We start from the raw sequence: 20,000 nt of genomic DNA on the forward strand, positions 1-20,000 counted from the left end.
TGACCTCCATCAATATTTTTGTTCTTTACATTTTCCACTTGAAACATGAATCACATTTTGAGAGTATTTTTTTTTTTAAAAGAACATGAGCACAGACCGATGGAGAAACAGCAGACACAAACACCCTTCTGACGCGCCTCTGTTTTGATACATTTCATGTCTGAAGCAACTGTGCAAGCATTTAAAAATACACAGTGGCTCACATATAGGAAGGAATGATTGCGGTCTTGCGTGACCTTGCTGTTCTTTAGGTTCTCCAACTCCTGAATTAACTTGATGATTGCTTATCGTCATTTCCGTTATTTTGAAAAGAAAAAACGACAAAGCTGTTGCCGCTAACCCCTTTAAAAACAGGGCCAGTTCGGTGGAAGGGGCCTCAGGGGTAAGGCAAGGGTCTGCAGTCTGCACGCAAAGAGGAGCGGCTGTTATCGGCCAAACCATCCGAGGGAGTGACAGAGTGCCCAGAGCTGTTAAAGGAGTGAATTCCTTACGGTTCTTCAGTGAGACAACGAGACAGCCATGGCTCGAGCTCTGGCATTGTGCGCTGCGTTTGCCATGTGCCTTGCTGCGCCCACCGTCGCTGCGCCCACCAATTACTTGGAGGGGGAGTCGGAACCTCAGAACGATGTGGACTTCGCCAAGGTAAGGAACCTCCTCCTTGTTTTCCTTTTCTCTGGATGCGGATGGAGGAGGCCAGGCGCTGTTTTATTTTTGTGGGGGACAGGAAGATCGCTCGTCGCAAGCCCTTATCCAGTAATGATGTGACTACGAGGGATCTCCTTTTTTATACTAGATATTTTTGGAATTTGGACACATTTTAATCACTCAGAACTTGGTGTTTAATAAGGGGGCCGATGACATGCTTGTTTGAGGCAGTGCAGATTCTCCACCATAAAGCAGCTAATGCACAAAATTGGCAGTAAAAGCATAAACAAAGGAACTGCGAACAGAGCAAGCATACTTACAAAGTTCGTTCCATTGACTGCACACTGCTGTATTGTCTGGTGTGCTGTAAAATACCAATGTTGCCTCTGACACATGTTACTGACAGTCTGACACCATTTCCCATCTGAATAATGATGTTCTAATGGACCACCCGGGAAAGTTGTAGTGCTAATGATTTTGATTTTTGACAATTTCCTTTTCTGAAACACTGATCTACGGCTTGTACCCACGTCACATGTACTTTAAAATGAGTTTCTCAGTCAAGAGCAGACAATGGACATCATCATTTCGTATGTAGCATGTGAATGGTTTGGCATCGTTGCTGACATCGGCGCTGTGTCACTGATGCAGTGCCTCTTGTAGGAATTTGGAATTTTGCGATGGTGCCGGGAATAGCTCACCCACTCTTCACGAAGGACACCGTGGGATCTTGACTCTGCAACAACTAAAGCTGGCAGGCTGGACATGCAGGTTAACATCCATACGAGAGACACCAGGATGGCAGTTTATAGCTAGACTGAGATTCAACCCCAGACTAGACACCTCAGAAGCTAGTGTGTGTACTTCTATGCTATCCTGTCAGCCCTGACAACGGAAAAAGCAACATATGGGATTTGAGCCTCGGATCTCAATGTCTTGAAGCCATACACTCAGTTTTAAAGTGTAAGAATTACTCGTTTTCTATTCAATAGCTTCAGTTTCACTTTAAATTGTACGTGTCCTCGATACAAGTTGAAATGAGGTACATACTCATAAGCCAGATCTAAAAGGCATTGGCATTTTCAACAATAAAGTGAAGACCTGTTTTGTGATTGGGATCCGTGTGGGCTGGGGGTCCATAAGGCAATGTTATAGAGTGCTTCGTGATGTGTCCTGCTGGTCTATCACATGAGAAACTGGTGTCAGGGAGTGGATCACTCAGAGGTACTGTAATCAGCTTTGTAGTTCAGGTTCAATTCTCATACTGATTATAAACTGTCACCCTGGTTTTCTCCGGCAGGGCGTTGCACCATTGAGTGTGCTGTCCCTCGGATGAATGTTAAGCTGGGTATGCATCTGCAAACATTAGTTGGTGGACGTTGTTAAATATCCCAAGGTGTCTTTTGATGACTCAAAGCAAGGCCGGTTAGGACCAGCATCCTGGAAATTGTTTTCTCCTGACAATGTTGAAGGTTGAGGAATGCAGCCACCTTCATGAGGTCCTCGGCAAATATGGCACATGACCAGTGATGGAAATCTGTGCACTTCCTGGATCAATGAGTGCCAGAGTTGGCTGTTCTGGTTACAGACAGCAAGGAAAACACATAGATAAACCGGTACCCACACACTATTCGGCTCATTGTCAAAATATACACTTATGGATGTTAATTGATTAGCGCTGCTCTCCAAGGAAGGCACGCCGAATTACTTCGGAATCAGTGAAGCCAATTCATAGCAAAGTCTGGCAAGAAAAGAGTGTATTGTCGTGTGTAAGCATGCTCAGTACTCACAGTGTGATGGTTATAATTTACTTTTTAACTCGAGTAGTTAAACCTTTGGTCAATCATGACATTACCACTCATGAACAATCTTTAGAGGAGTGCTTTTGATTCACAGGTGCTGAAGTTGATTCATATAGAATAAATAGATTGTATTTAAACATTCAGTCATTGGGACCTTTCAAAACTTAAACAAAGCAGTGGATGGTATTCAAAATAGTAAATGATCCTTCACATTGTGGATATGAATTGCAGTAAATGGCTTTCCTTTTACAGAAATTCCTGATGAAGGTGGGGTACTTCAAAAAACAAAACGACTCAGGGGACCTTTTCAACCTGAAGGATGCCGTGCGCGATATGCAGAGTTTCTATGGGCTGCCCGTCACGGGTCAACTGGACTCGAACACAATCATCGCTATGAAGAAGCCTCGATGTGGTGTACCAGACGTGGCTGCATATAGCCATTTCCCCAACAAAATGAAATGGTCGAAAGAAAAAATTACCTACCGGTAAGTTCATTGTTGTTGTAAGTGCACAGAGATCTTACGAAAATGCAAGTGAGCAGTTTGTATGTTATTGGAAGGGATTCTCTTAATATTACACATGTTAGAGTACATTGAGCTGGTGTGTATGCATGACTTAGAAGCAGCATAGTGGAGGTAGCATACACTTACCTTTGAGCTGTTTAATCTGGGTTTGATGCTCACCATATCCTACAAACAGGTGAAATTGTATTTTTCAGGAAGTGCGTTACATTAGATAGTACACCGTCCTTCATATGAATGTCAATCTTGGACCCCATCCTGCCAACCTTACTTTGTGGATGTTAAAGATCAAATGGTATCATTCATGCAGAGCAAGCAAATTGTTGCTACAAGTTCCAAAATCCTGCTCCAGCCATATGTCAGGCCTGACCACCCAGTTCATGAAAGATTTGGGCCAAACCTCCCTCTCTGTTGACCTCACAAGGAGATAGAATTAATTGGAGCCATAAAAGAAGTAGTGCTGAGTTGGACCAGGTTAACCTTTTGTGGGCCTGGCACCAAGACGGGAAGGCAATGTTTCTGCCTGCTCAGAAATGTTTGGCTCTGTTTTTGTTGTTGTTGTTGTTGTTGTTGTTGCTGTCATTACAAGAATGTAATTCTTTTATTGCTGGCTTGTAAATTCAAAAACGTGGGAAAAGGTCACAGGGGGCAATCACATACCATGAGAAATTAGCCTTAAACCCGACCTAGTTAACACAGCACCACCACCCCCTCCCCCCATGTGTTGACACGTAACAATCTTAAGCTTACAGTTTTCCTTACTTAATTTACATCGAGATGTCTCCTCCTCGTCCATGGACCATCATGCTACACTATACAATCCTACGTTTACTATGAAATTCCTCCATCTACTCCACTAACAAAACAATATGTTATGCTGATGTTAGAGGATTGGAGGAGGAGCGAAGACTTGTGGCATACTGTATGTACGAATCACAAATGTTTATTAAATTATTTAATTTAGTAAATGGATTTCGAGGAGAAATGTATATTTGAGGCTCATATGCAAACAATCAGTTTGAATCCACGGTTTTATGAAAAATCGGAAAGAACATAGGAAGTTTTTAATATCTGGTTTATCCATGGATGAACGGTTGCTGGAATTTGCAAACTCGGCAAATTCACTTGTCCTTTAATTTAATGGTATGTTATGAGTTCAAACTGTGAAAATAATTCGGTGGAAGTGGATTTGTATCAGCATAACGACAATAATAAAAACACACAGGTGGTCATGAGACCACAACCCCCTGTAACGACAATGCTGGGTACTATTGTAAGCTATTATTTTAAGAAATTTGCCTAAAACAGATAAACAGAGACATACAGTCCACAGGCATATGCATCCTGAGACTGGTGTGATAATTCTCACAGCGTGCACGCACGCACACGCAAACACAAACACAAACACAAACCTTCATAATAGACAATAAGTCACATTTTGACATATTCAATAACATCTTCCCATAATGTCAAAATACATGACCAAGTTTTCACCAGATTCATTCAATGGTTTTTCAGTTTATGGCCTTTTAATGTCATGTTTAACCAAGGCTTTCACCCTCCACTGCGACATTGATCTTTGATCGACACGTACAAGCATTTAATACTGTTGTAGCCACGTGGTTCGTTCCAGTTGCCAGGTACGAATATGGTGGGTTGCTTCAACGTGACAGTAACGGCCAGCTGGGTCGGCCATTCCGGGTCGGATTACGGGTCTTTTCACCCTGATAACATATCGCTGGGACTATTGAACCAGTCAGGCATACCCTAATTGATACCACACACCTCGTCTCTAATTACAGCCGAGTGAAGCCAGAGATGTGTGGTACGATCTTGATTTAAGGCATAAATAGCCAATTCGTCCTCAAATGACTTTCTTGAATTTACAAGTGATCACGATGACCAAAATTCATCCTGAGATGAGTTGTATTTAATAACAAAGCAATAATGGTCACGGGGAGGGAATGTACATGAAAGAAGCAATAACAATAAATGATGAAGCAACCCCCCATCCCCACTCCAGATAAACACTCACGAAACCAATGAAGAACGTGATTCCTTAATTATCTACCTTCGGGCCCAAGCAATCACAGTATCACACCATGGTAGAGTAGACAAAGGGAATTCACAAGACAGAAAAGAATACCTTTAAACCCGGCAGGATCCTGCATGAGATTGTCATAAGTCCCACTTGCTTGGCAGAGAGAAGGGATGGTCATGTCCCACCTGCTGAGTGATGAGGAGAGGAGCGTTGCTCTGGCTTGGGCGGGATGTGGCGTGCTTCTGGGCGGACCGGAGCGGTGAAGAAATGCAGCTTTCCCTCAAGCCAAGTCTGGGTGACTCCTCCCTCTGTTCATCATCCCCACTTTTTCTTGCCTCGGCCACGTGCATCACCGATGACGTGCCGCGCCCCTCCCCTCTAACTCACCACTGGCTGATGGCCCAGTATGGGGGCAGGGCGTCCCTCATGCAAATCCTCACCCCAATATTCTGGTGACTAGGCCTGCGGATAATGGTGCCTCTGTCGTCCTCCCACCAAAGCTAATGCTGATGGCCTAATGAACGTTTTAAAATAAAATTTAGGATAGATTACAGAGGGCAGAACATTAAAAAGGGAATCAAAGGAATGGCGATTTTTAGACACAAACACCGGGATAAGTAGATTTTGTGTATCAATTACATCTGATGATGCATTTCTAATATCATCATTAATTACTTTACACTTATTCTAAGACATTTACTAAGGAGCGAGCTTACAAGTGATCACGATGAAACTACATGAATAAATGTTCCCCTCGAGAAGTCATTTCCTCAACAATACTTTCCGTTAATAAGTTTAGTTACAAATGGCTCACTGATTTAGCAGCAACCAAGTTCACTTTTTGCCTTTTAAATGACGTTGAACAACATTTTGACCTTAGGTTATGACATTGACATTTTACGTACGTGGAGCAAAATGAAATATATTACTCCATGGCTTCGGCCAAACCTTGCCTGCCAGTCTCATCAAAGTTGTCCCACTTTTTATATACATGTTTTGTTTAAAAGTTTAACAGCAGATGCTTAACATACATTCAATGATGTGTCCCACACAATTTAAGAAATACTGGTGAAGGACCCGGTGAAATGGCAATTTATAAATAATGAATGTAATATTTGATTATTAACACCAGGTATTTAATGTTGACATATTGCTGACCTTGTTGTGCCTCAAGTCATGATGGGAAGTGAAGAATTTTGTTGTTTGTTTGTTTTTTTTTTCATCAGACTATTTCTCAAAGGTTAGCATTCAAGAAATTATGGCAAATAATTTGCACGCGCAAAACGGACGCTGATGCTGCAAGATGATGTGAAGCAGGATCAATCAATTTTATCTATAACCAGATGACCCGTGAACCCGTTGGGTTCCCGTTGTGACAGCGGTTGATGAAAAAAATCATTTCAAAAAAAAAAAGATAGCTCCAGCGAACTATACCACTGAGGTTGTTTGCAATGATCAAATACTCCCGAAGAGTACTTGACTGAATTGGGAATTGATTTTTTAAATAATTTTATTTATTGCCCGATTTGAACGAAACTTGATACTGCACACCGCAGGCGAATGGTGAGTCATGTGGCCCTAAAATTTTTGTGCTATCGTGTACCATTTTGGCTGTATTTCGGGAACATACTTACATACATACAATATGAGAGTTTTAGTAAGATATAGAAGATAAGAGATGTCAGTGTTTGTCAGTCGGCCACTCAGTCCATCAGTGTGTCTCCTCCATAACTCCAAAACCGTGAAACCTAGCAGCCCCAAACTTTGCAGGCATACGAAGGGAACTCCAAGGGAGTGCAAAAATGAAAGGTGGACAAGATGGATACATAAGCAAAATTTTGGGAGGGGTGGGAGGGTGGTTTAATGGGTGTAGAAAAGATCATGATTTTGTATGGGGGATGACCTGAGATGGTAGTGAATATCTGTCTCGAAAACTTGGAGGAAAGAATGAGATTGAATAGAGTATGGAAGGTAGTTCCACAGGCATGAAAAAAGTGGAACAAATGAGTGGAGGTGAGCATTGGTTCTGGATTTAGGCAGTTTCAGAAATGTGGTGGAAGAAGATAGAGAGACCACCGACCTGTCGGCGAAATGATAAGCCAATCGACTCAGCCTCATTGTAAGAAATTCCAAAGATATTGAAGGCCTTGGTTTCCATGGCATCAAGCTGAGCAAGATGTGAGGCAGGAGAAAGCAGTACTTCATCGAGCTGTGGATGATGGCCTTGTAGGTGGACAGGAGCTCAGGTGTGCCAAGGAAGGACTTTACATGACAGATGATGCCTCGTCAGCATCTGGTTTTGGAGGCCAAGTTTTTTGAAATATGATTTTTTATGATATAATCAAAATATGATTTCGGCTTTGAGGATCGGATCTCGTGGACTAAATAACTGTGTCAAAATCTGGAGTGAAATCTCGAAAATGTAAAGAAATTATCGATGTTTTTGTTTTCGCTGGTCTGTCTTATTACCAATCAGCTTGCTCTCGCTTGCCAAGCCAGCTGTTCTTTGTCAACCATTTTGTTGGAGTGTTTGCTTGAGTGTTTGAACTCCTTGGTGAATACTCTACAAAAAGTGTGAAAAGGGATATTTTATATCATGTAGTTGTTGTTTGTGTGCTTCTTCCATGTACTTTTATTGCTTCGATAAATATTGCTCTCAAAAATTTTGAATGCTGCTTCTGTGTCCATCTGAAAAATTTCTGCTTTGGTGGAATAATAAAAGTTTTCATTTGAACCGCTGCTTGAAGAAACCATGAGCGCTTCTTTTTCAAAATCAGAAAGATGGTTTTTTAATTAAATCGATTATTGTCTTTTGAACAGAATCATTTTTATTGTTCTATGACAGTAGAAAACCTTTATTGGTGAAATAAACTGCCTAGGGACACGGCAGAAGAAAAGGGGTGGAGACCCGCCCCTTTGGAATAGTCGAGTGGAAGAAGCCATTGAACTGTACGTAAGACTGGAAGGAAGGAGGGAGGGGAATGGGTAGCATGGGAGTCTGGAGGGGAAGGGGTGGGGTGGGAGGAGGTGGGTGGAGGAAGGGGAAGGGGTGGGATGGGAGACTCGAGGGGAAGGGGTGGGTGAGACTCCAGTGCGAGGGGTGTGGTGGCAGGAGGGAGGAGAAGGTATTGGGTGGGAGACCAGAGAGGAAGGGGTGGTTGAGACTCCAGAGAGTGGGGTGGGGTGGCAGGAGGGAGGCGAAGGTGTGGAGTGGGAGTCTGGAGGGAGGGGAAGGACGGGGTCCGGAGGGGTTTGGGTAAGAGTGGGTGTGAGAAGGGAGGGGAATGGGTGGGGTGGTCATCCAGAAGTGGGTGCGAGGAGGTGGGAGGAGTTACGGGGAGGGGTGTAAGTCTGGTCATCTGTCTGTCTGTCAGTCAATGTGTTCATATTTTTTGCAAAGCCCGTTGAGCTGACAACCACCACATTTGGCACACAGACCAAGTCCTACCCTGGGATTGTCCTTTGAGTATTTTCATCCACACCTCAGCCTTTAAAAGCACTAAAGACCTTCAAGACCCCAAAGACCCATCAGACCCTTTAAAACCCTCAAGACCCTTTAATTGGTGACGCAGCTGGGAGGAGCATATCTTACAGTATTCATTCATCTGTGTCTTGCTTTGTACACTTACCAATGACTCATTTCAGTGAAAATGGCTGTATTTCATCCTATATCCCATATAATACATATGCTTACCATAATCCCAAATTAAATTTGCACTAAATGGAGTTTGATAAAAAAAAATTTGCTTGGATGTTAGATATGATGAACAGGTGAGTTTCTGGCATGAAAGAGGGATGGAGGCGATACATTTTTTGAATCATCTAACCCAAATGTCATCTTACTATTTTTATCGCACTATTGACATGCATTTTATGCAGCACACCATGCAATAATACCAGGTTAGACGTGCTAATACCAGGGTAGACGCGACATATATATATATATATATATATATATATATATATATATATATATATACATATATATATATATATAGATATATATATATATATATATATATATATATATATATATATATATATATATATATCCTGTATATACTATAATAATTATATGAAAACATTAATACACACTATTAAATGAATAAATATTCATCATTAGTAATAAACAATGTGAGTTTTTTTCACTTACCAATGACGGAAATCCAGACTTTCAACTTTGCCAGTTATGCAAATTTTATGCAGGTTGCTGTGGCGCTGTTGCACTTTTTTATCGCATCATTGATATGGACTTTACGTTGCGCCGGTATGATTTAAGCGTTGTTTGCCCTGTCATTGGCAGCTATGACATATAATCTCAATTTTAAATACATTTCATCATTGATTCATTGACCAAAATTACATTTTGAACAGGTAAAAAAGACATAAAATGTCATAACCTCCATTGTTTTAGTAATTTTGCTGTCTGGATTTAAAGGGCAAGCCAATATTTATGTACAACTCAAATTGCTGTCAGTCTACCAGTCGGCCATCTTTGATCAGATCCCAAAATAAAGTGAGGTGCACGTGCGTGCCATCATGTACTATGCCGATGCCAAGTTTGAAAAATATCGGACCATGCATGTCTGAGAAATGGTTGGGGACAAATACAAGTAACAAAATGGCCACCAATCAGCCATCTTGGATATAATCTCTAAAAAACATGAGTGCTTACGTAAACCATCATTTGTTATCTGTGTGCCAAGTTTGAACAGCATCGGTAAATGCTTGTCCGAGAAATGGCTGAAACGTGTTCAGCATCAGTTTGATTTTTTTTTCAACTTGAATGGCCGCCAGTCGGCCATCTTGGATCTGATCTCAAAAAAACAAATGATATGCTTATGTAAACCATCATTCGTTATCGGTGTGCCAAGTTTGAACAACATCGGTAAATGCATATCTGAGAAATGGTTGAGAACATGTTCAACATCGGGTATTTTTTACAACTACATTGGCCGCCAGTCGGCCATCTTGGATCTGAAGTCGGAAAAAAAAACGACGTGCATATGTATGCCATCATGTCTTGTCTTAAAAATAAAATTGAATAAAAGCGATCCATACATGTCCGGGATATTGTTCTGGATGCGTGTGCGCGCGTGCGCGCGCACACACACACACACACACACACACACACACACACACACACACACACACACACACACACACACACACACACACACACACACGCACGGACATGAAAAGCGAGACCAAATCCAAAAGCCCCTGTTTCAGACTAAGTCTAACAGGGGCTAAAAGGTCTTTTTCACATAAAAATCGATCTCTTCTTTCTTCAGACCATGTATGAATCAGAAAAGACAAAATTAATCAGAAGCTGAATTTCAAATGTGAAAGGGTGACTTTTTGAGACAGATGAGCAAAAAGAAGCAAGATTAAGAACAAAGGAAGAGAGCAAGGCAAGAATGGCAAATTTGTCAGAAATATTGGAATTTCATTCAAAAATCTTCTCAGAAACCGACAACCAGATCCAGACCAAACTGGCCCTGCGGCATCGTGACCATTCCCTAATCTTAAGTTGTGCTTCCCATGGCCGTATTTTCCTTGGAAAAGGGTCACGGCCTCTCTCCCCTAATCCATCAAATTCCTTAAAACATATTTTCCTAAAAAACTACATGACCGTTATGGACCAAATTTGGTATGATACATCAAAACAGTCAGGTCCATGGGGTTGTGATCCACCCCATCTAAGAGGATGAAAGGAGGTTTTGCCTCAAATTTAGGTAACCTATTTAAAAAATATTCGCAGAAACTGACGGACAGATGCAGATCAAACTCTTCATGAAACATAAGGACCATGCCGTTAACTTAAGTTGTGCTCCCCATGACCGTATCACTTCAGGAAGTGGGGCCATGACCTCTTACCCCTATCCCTCATTTTCACCTGACTCTTGAGGAAATAACCATCGGTCCCCAACGGGGCTTTTTTTATCATTGCAATCATTATCTGCAATGTTTCAGCAGTCAGTGCAATCTATCGGTGTGTTGGTATCCTGTAAATGCAGGTGCTTAAGATACCATTGGGACCCTTTTGACCAAGATGTTGAGGAGCTTAAAGAAACAAGACTGGTCCTTGTCATTTATAAGTTTTATGGATGGAAAAACAAGATTAATTGCATCATTTATTGCACTTGTTGTGTCATTCCGACAAATTACAAAAATTATATCAACATATTGAAATTAATATAATGGCTGTGAAGCAAAGTGGGAAAAGGAAGGCTTTCTTGATTTTCGATGATGTTGGCGCACACATGTGAAATGGGCGACCCCATGAAAATCCCAAATATTATTCCCTTATAGAGTGGAAGTAAGTGGAATCAAAGGAAAACTTCAGTAAGTTGCAAATGTCATTGATCTCGAGTGCTGATGGTCCATAACTTTCCTTCATCTGTTGTTCTCCATTAAATATTTCCTGGTCATCTCTACAGTGAACTTGGAAGGGCCTGCTGTAAACTGGGTTACTAAATGGAAGGAAACCATAGTTACATCTGCTCTTATTTTCATCTGTGTTTCATATGCTCTCATCAGTTGTGAAAATTCAGGACTATTCTGGATGGACTGTTCTGTTTTTTCCCAAAATGTGATGGAGTATACCAATGAGAATTTGTGCCAATTCATCAGTCGGTGAATTTCCTTTTTCTTTTTTTGTGTTAAAGATCAAGGCTCATGGAAGAGAAAGCACACTGAATGGATTAGGATGCAACAGCATAGAGTGGAGAAACACCAACAGCAGGTTTGAAGGACAAAATAGAGGGAGGCTTCACCAAACAATGGGTGAGGGGAGGAATGAGAGTAGGGGAGGATGTATGGGGTGGACAAGATGGATAAGGAACAAAACCCCTAGGACAGAAAAGCTGGAAATTTAGAAGGAGGTTGGCTTTTGTGTGGTGGGTGTGGGGTGGGGTACCAGGTAGAAAAATCGAGGTTTTAGACTGGGTACAATCTGAGATGGTGGTGAACAGCTGTCTTGAAGACCTAGAGGGAAGAATGAGATTGAAGAGAATGTGGAAGTTGGTTCCACAAGACAGGAAAAATGAGGAACGAATGAGTGGAGGTGAGCAGTGATTCTAGATTTTGGGTGTTTCAGCAGAGAGGGGTTGATGGTGGACCATGTGTGCCCTGCAGAAACCTGGAAGCGGGGGGGGGGGGGGGAGGTTGGGAGTAAAGAATGGAAAGAACAGAGGGTGCAAGACCATAAAGGAGGTGGTAGAAGACAAAGAGACTACCGACCTGTCTGTGATGGGAATGTGATTGGCCGATTGACTGTTATGTCATAGGACATTCCAGTAATATTGAAGGCCTTGGTTTTCATGGCATCAAGCTGAGCAAGGTGTGAGGCATGTGCGTTAACCCATAGGGGAGAGCAGTACTCCATCAAGCCATTGATGAAAACCTTGCAGGTGGATAGGTACAAGGAAGGACTTTACACAATGGATAATGCCCATTCAGTGACTGGCTTTGGGCACCAACGTTGAAATGTGATTTGCCCAAGAAAGATCATGGCTGAGAGTAAGATCCAAGAGTTTGAGGGACCAAACTTCTTTGAGAGGGTTGCTGAGAAAGTAGGGGGGGTTGCCATATGGTCCTTTTGGAGAGAGAGAGAGAGAGAGAGAGAGAGAGAGAGAGAGAGAGAGAGAGAGAGAGAGAGAGAGAGAGAGAGAGAGAGAGAGAGAGAGAGAGAGAGAGAGAGAGAGAAGAGAGAGTAGGATTCCTCAGGATTTAAAGACATATACTAAGTGTTTGACCAGCATGTGATTCTATCATGATCTGAAGAAAGGGAGGAGGCTCCTGCCTGCCTGAGCATGAGGAATGTCATGGCAGAGGTTTGAGTCATCAGCAAAATAGATAAAGGGGACTTTCCATAGCTGACTGCCATAAAATTGCATTTATTATTTGAAATATAAAGGTTGGAAAACTATGTCGTGTGTTTGTGTCAGTGTGGAGCCTTTTCTTTGATTTCTACACAATTCGACACCTTTCGACTCATTCCAACAAAATTTTGCAGGTGTGTAGGGGTACCCAGGCTTCGGTCATTGGAACAACCCACCACTCCCCCCTCCCCAAAAAGGCAATTCTCCATCTGTTTATGTATGATGTTGGAAAATATTAGAAAAAACACCGCTGAGCCAATCTACACCAGGTTTTTGCATACGTGCTGGGTTCACCCCAGTTAAAAAAAAAATAAATGCAAGTGAGTGACCTGAGAAAATGGGGAAGCACGGTTCGTTTTTGGTTACAATGTGTAAGGTTGGAAGTATACATGTATCCAGGACATCATTGCTCCAGGATATGGAGCAATGATGCCCATGTACTCACAACCATTTACACAGTTTATCAACATCATAATACATTAATTGTTTTTTTATATTGGTTTTCTGTTCAGTCAATGTGGAGGGTAAATCCTTTTTTGAGTCAATCCCAGGTTTGATGAACTGATTAATATTTTCTTCCTTTATTGTCTGCAGTATACTTAATTACACCCCAGATATGGACAAGTCCATAGTCGATGACTCAATAGCTGAGGCCTTCAAAGTGTGGAGCGATGTTACACCACTTACCTTTGAGAGAATCAACGAGGGCGAGGCAGATATCATGATCAAGTTTGGTGTCAAAGGTATATTCATTTATCCTATCATTGGATACTGTATGTTGATACTGTATGGATACTGTATGTTGAGTAGCAAGAGGATATTGTTCTGACTCTCAATTTTAATCAAAAAGTTATTAGGACTCATATGGAAGGGTTTTAACACTTGTTCGAAAACAAAAGTATTTCCCCTAATGATTTTTAATACCTACATCCATAAATATTTATTTTCAACTGTGTCGTTGGAGTGCTCTTCAAGCTTCGATCTCTATAAGCTTCCATGGTGATACTGTGGTGCGGTTGTCTGTGTGGACATCTCCGGCGTTAAGAAGGCAAAATAAATTAGATGATTCCAATGAGTAAAAAAATATTTTCAGACCTGCCACTGATTTTCGATTGGATTTAGTTTGGGGGGCTCTGACTGGACCACTCAAGGAATTTATCATTTTCTTCCTGCATGTTCGTGAACACCAATGCCTTTCCCCTTACGTAAAATGCAGAACATGGTGATGGCTACCCATTTGATGGGAAGGATGGACTTTTGGCACATGCATTTCCACCCGGGGAAGGCACTGGAGGAGACTCTCACTTCGATGAAGATGAAGACTGGACCAATGGAAAAGGCCAAGGTCTGTGTATGAATTCTCTTGTGATCTTTATTTATGAATTATTTTGCAATGATCCTCAAAATTTTGCTCGGGATGAGAGAAGTGAAACTTCCAAAGAAATTTCAAAGTTTCGACAGCTCTACATCCAATTTGCTGAAGTCATAAATTATTTACATCGAGAATCAAATTCGCGTGAGACTTTTGTAGTGCAGAAAAAAAACTTGTTTCCAGCAGAAATTTCATAAAAACGTTTGACAACAAGTTAAACCAATGAGTAAAATATCAATGTTAAACTCAAACATGTTGGGTGCTCTTTGCAGTGGTGAAAGTACGTTACGGTAACGCCGATGGTGAACTCTGTCATTTCCCCTTCGTCTATAATGGTAAAACGTATAACACTTGCACCAAGGAAGGCCGCACTGATGGTTACACCTGGTGTTCCACCACGGCTGATTTCGAGAAGGATAACAAGTATGGATTCTGCCCATCACCAGGTAAAATGTTTTTCCTGTTTGGTATTGCTCTCAAGAGTTAAACAAGATGTAAAAAATACATTAATATGATGCAATGAAAATGTGGGGTTTCATTTTTATTTTTAATCTTGTTACCTAACAAAACTAAAGCCCCTTTCAGACAATCAAAAGAGGATAACCCTTACCCGTTAATTCAATGCTAAGCCACAATGGTTCAGAATTTAAAGTGGATCAATTTTTGTTAAATTGAGGGAAGTCAATTCGAAAACAGAAACTTTCAAAGCCTTCCCTCCCGTCCTCTTGCTCACACAATTCACAATAACATGTCCATTGAAACGTTCAAAGCTGAAATCGCATCTCTTGCAATGCCATCCACTCCCGGTGTATGCCCCGGTTAGAATAGGTGTACCATATCCCTGTGTGTCGTAAGAGGCGACCAGGGTTGGCGTCAGGAAGGGCATCCGGCCATAAAACATTGCCTCACAAAAAGCCAAACCCCTGCACAGCAGGGAAAAATGGCTGTAAAAACGGTCATTTTATTTTATTTTTTTGCAATGCCATCCACAGTTTCAAATTTAGGAGCTATGGCTATCTTTTAAGTCCAAAATAATAAAACAGAACACCAAGAAGGAATCCAAAGAAGGAAAGACCAAAGATGGAAGACCAAATTCAAAATCAAAAGATCAAAAGATCACAACAAGAGGAACCTGGATAGGATCCGGGTTTCAGCCGCAACTCCTCTACCCTCAAACCCATCCAGGCGCAGCCAAGCAAGCCTTACAGAAAATTTTCTGCAATCATTTACTTCTCCTAAGAGAGATAGATAATGAAAGAGGAGAATATAAAGAAAGAAGAAAAAACAAAAATGAGAATGAATAAAGAGAATTATGAAAAAAAAAGTTACTCCCCTGGTTCGAACGCAGCAACATGTACAAGCTACCGGATCAGCAGGGAAGCGCAGTCCACACAGCATCAGTAGGGGGGTGGGGGGGATGACTCGGCCTGTCATCCTTTTTCGGTCAGTGTGCTGCTCGGGCCAGGTTGGAAAACTGTGACTTTTTGATATTTGGTCACATCATGAATCACCCAAACATTTCGTGTCACTTTTCAAACATCTATCACTCATGGAATGTTCAATACATTCTTTTTGACTTCTCTTAGAAAAACGTATCATCTAAACATAACTTTGAAATCTTCATAAGAAAATGTAAATTGGAATTAAATGGATTTTATATCACTTTTTAGAGTTGTGAAAATGTAACAATCAGAAAGCAAAAACATGCCGTAGCCTGGTCACCGATAGACAGGGGTTCACACAATTTTTTTAATATTAGGATCTCCAATGAGTTCTAGCAGAAATGCTTCGGAACTCACGAAAAAAAAAGACTTTTTTTTCACAGACAGGTGAAGCTGATTTAAAATTTTTTACATACAGGTGAATTTTTTTAATAATCATCAGTTGTAAGTTATAACATAACTTTATATATTATAATGTTTTAATTTATAAAATTTATTTTGTGCACTTAAATTTTGAAATCACAGTGTAATTTATCAGAATTATCACGGAAGAATCTTACGTACACCAGCTGAGAAAACCTTCCATCAAAAGCCTCTGTTGTGCTGGAACGCTTTTGAGCTTTTGGAGCATCTTTGAAGTATGCATTTAGTTTATTTGACTGTGCACGAGTATCTATTGTTCACACCAGTTATGTGAACCCCTGGTTATAGATTACAATGCAATGTTAGAAAAGGGGGAAGTGGGTGGGGCCACGTGAACGGTCACTTGTCTTGGGGTGGGCGGGTGTGATAAGGAAGAAGGGGGGATGCTCGATGGGGAGCAAGCTTGGTGCTATTGCATAACTAACATTATCAGTTTCTTTTCCGATGAGCAGTTCATTTCAAAAGTCCACCAAAACTAAGGTGTCTTGTTTATGGTAAGCATCGACCTTGTGGGCAGACAAACTAATCCGATTTATTTTTCTGGTGTTCTGCATGCAAACCGATAAATTGAAACCCTTCAACTTGTTCATAATATTTATTAAATTTAATGAAATTTAACTTTGATCATCTGAAAGGTGCCTTACATTAATAGATGGTTTCCTTGTGTGTGACTGCAGTTTATATGATTCTTCCAAAGCTTCACTAAAACTCATGTATTTCATTGTGTTCAGATTTTTTTTTTCTTATCTCACAATGGCAGAATATAATTTCTTGGTTTATATGACAGTTTATATGCATTGTTTTTTTTGAGAGGGTGATACCTCTATTTATATTGGACAAAATACAATGAAGAAACTTTTTGTCTCTACAGTGATCTAAGAATTGCTGAGGAGTTTGTACTACTAACACTTTAGACAAAGACATCAGCAGATATCAGTGTACTTTTACATGGATTTATGATGACAATAGTGGACAACAGACAAATCCACAGAGTTTTGAGTGTATGGGATTTGTACAGTTGGGGTCACAATATTAAAAGGCTTAAACAGGCCAACTTAGAATTCATTTTAACCAAAATTTAGGTAATTTTGTTCTTCTTTCTGTGGCTGGGTATTCCACTGAAATCTCAAAATCTATCATTGTGTTTTGCAATCCATGTGTCCCTGTTGTGCAGAGCTCGGCACGTTCGGAGGCAATGCAAATGAGGAACCTTGCAAATTCCCCTTCACGTTTCTTGGAAAGACGTACTCCTCATGCACACAGGAAGGACGCAAAGACGGTTCTTATTGGTGTTCCACAACTTCTAACTATGATGAAGACAAGAAATATGGTTTCTGCCCACAAGAAAGTACGTTGAGGTCACGTTTAATTGCTTGTCATAATGGTTAATGCTTGCCTTGGCTTGTTGCTTCGCTCTGATGTAACAGGGTGCAGAAGGTTGTGAAATTTCTGTTGCAATTTACAAAGCAGCAATCTTTGAGGCTGCAGGCATTTGAACCATATCAGGCTGGTTGCCAGAAACTCAGTTTCTCATGCAGTTTAAATCAAGACTTTTTATATTTTTTTGACATTTAAATATGAGCAATTTATAGGTAAGAAGGTGCTCAAGTGATGACCACACTGCACTGGAATACCATAAGCTGTGAGTTAAAATGAAGGCAGTGATTACAGTATGAATGATTTGGATTGTAGAATTCTGAAAACTCAACTAGTCGAAGGAAGGGATAGAGAAAGAAAGACCAGCATTACTTATCACTTCATCTGACTATAGTGTGTGTGTGTGTGTGTGTGTGTCCGTCCGTGTGTATATATATATATATATATATATATATATATATATATATATATATATATATATATATATATATATATATATGTTGCTTCATCAGTTTTTTTGATAAAAAAAAAACTCACCTGGCTTATCAATGACCTTTCAGGGAGGATGTAATCTGTTTAGTGTGGTCTTTATGTAGTGCAAAACCACACTGTTTTTTGGTAGAATCTTGATGCCATCTGAGCAGTTTCTGATTGAAAACATTTCATTGAAAAATATTTTGATGATTCAAAAAAGGTAAAGAAAGTATTTTTTGTGCAAGTTTTTTTTGCCATAATTTTCCTTTTTAAACAGTTTATGAGGATCTTGGAAGAACTCGCACAAGGCATGTACATGTAGTATCCCAATAGAGAGTTTATAGGCATTCGTAAACTTTTCACATTTATTTACATTCGTGCACAATAGACAAATGTACAGAGTAGACGATACCATGGGATTTGAATGCAGAATCCCAAAAGAAAAATCATCAAGGAGCTTGCACAAAAAACACATGCAAGACACGGACATTAGTAGGTATCATTGTTCTGTAACAGGAATTACAAGGAAATTAGTATACAATTGATAAAACATATAGTATATGGGATTTCAACTTAGGTTCCTTACATTGTGAGCCATTGGTTCCGATGGGAACACTTAACAGGCCAGCTTCGTAAGCCAAGTGCTCATGTGGGAACATAAAACAAGCCAACCCAAACAAGTGTATTGTTTCTAAAGTAGCATCAATACGAGTGCTGGGTAATAGCACATCCCTTCAGAAGGACTGTAAAGTTGCAGGTTTTCATTGCCAGTAATCTGCTTTCTTGGGTATGTTTGAAACACAGGCAAGGATGAATATTGGGAATGAATCACCATCAATAAAAGGAGCTTTACTCAAAGCAATCTTGACATGCTAATACTGTGAACAACCACCCACAAGGAACAGTGTAAAATGGTTATTTGGATTACAAACATTTACCTGAACATCAGTCATGGAGAGTGATTTTTAACTTGATGTCCTCATCAGTGAGACAAAATTGGGTGATTCTCGACTAATTCAGAGCAGATAGCTGCCAGATTTCTTCCTGTAATTAATTTGTTTCATTGGCTGCAAGGAGAACAGAAATTTATACAATTATTACATTTTTTTAAAATTTATTTTAGAATTACACCATTATCTTCCATAATATTTTTATTACACTTTAAATATCCAGATACATTGCAATTATAATTATTTAAGCTTGTGACAAATATCATTATAAACACCAACTAATACTCAAATGGCAAATAGATCAAGTAATTAATTTCACATTCTTATCAGTTATACCTGGATTTTGTACAATATCTAATCATTATTTAATGCAACCATTCTTGGTGGCATAATGGTCAGAGCATCCGCTCGACGTCTGGGGGTAACTGGTTGGATCCCTCTCCGAGTCATGTCGAAAAGGTTTAAAAAATTTATTTGCAGCTTCCTTTCTTGATGCTCAGCATTTAGATGGATAAAGCAGGGACAAACAAATACAGATTGGCAATCATAGTGCAATCTTTGATGTCATAATCGCTTCCTTTTGTGTTGAAGTTTCTTAAAGGGGAAGTCATATCATTACCAGACTTGGTGGTGTAATGGTTGGAGTATCTGCTTTAATTCTGAGAGGTTGATGGTTCAAACTTGGTCTACATCATACCGAAGACTTTAAAAATGGTTCGTGCTACTTCCTTGCTTGAAAATCAGCATTTAAAAGGATAGAACGTGGATAAACGACAACAGTGGGCTGCAAAAGTATTCACCCCCATCCAAAGTTTTCACATTTTGATGCCACCTGAGCTTATTTCATGATGCTTTCAAATCAAACTTAATATATAGAACCTTCACAATCCACTCCAAAGTGATAAAGCTAAAAAAATGTCGATAAAATGTGAATAAGTGAGATTAACAGAGAAAATCAGATGATAATCAGTTGCATAAATAATTCAACCCCTTTACCGAATTAACCCTAAATCACTTCAGGAGCAAATTATTTGTTTGAAAGGTAAAAAAAAAAGGTAATAGGTTTC

General features: G+C 40.2%; 1 protein-coding gene across 1 annotated transcript in view; it reads left to right on the top strand.

Annotated features, from left to right (window-relative positions):
• Positions 1-279: 279 nt before the first annotated feature.
• MMP2 (matrix metallopeptidase 2) overlaps positions 280-20,000 on the top strand; it is a 43,109-nt gene continuing 23,388 nt past the window's right edge. Inside the window, exons 1-6 of the mRNA XM_085889046.1 lie at positions 280-642; positions 2,700-2,932; positions 13,490-13,638; positions 14,112-14,240; positions 14,540-14,713; positions 17,307-17,480. Coding sequence (XP_085745172.1) covers positions 520-642; positions 2,700-2,932; positions 13,490-13,638; positions 14,112-14,240; positions 14,540-14,713; positions 17,307-17,480 — 982 coding nt within the window. The 5' untranslated portion in view covers positions 280-519. The remainder of the gene's footprint in view (positions 643-2,699; positions 2,933-13,489; positions 13,639-14,111; positions 14,241-14,539; positions 14,714-17,306; positions 17,481-20,000) is intronic.

The sequence above is a fragment of the Eptatretus burgeri genome, chromosome 7 (genome assembly GCF_056783735.1).
Source record: "Eptatretus burgeri isolate ZD-2024b chromosome 7, Ebu_testis_v1, whole genome shotgun sequence".
Classification (NCBI taxonomy): domain Eukaryota; kingdom Metazoa; phylum Chordata; class Myxini; order Myxiniformes; family Myxinidae; genus Eptatretus; species Eptatretus burgeri.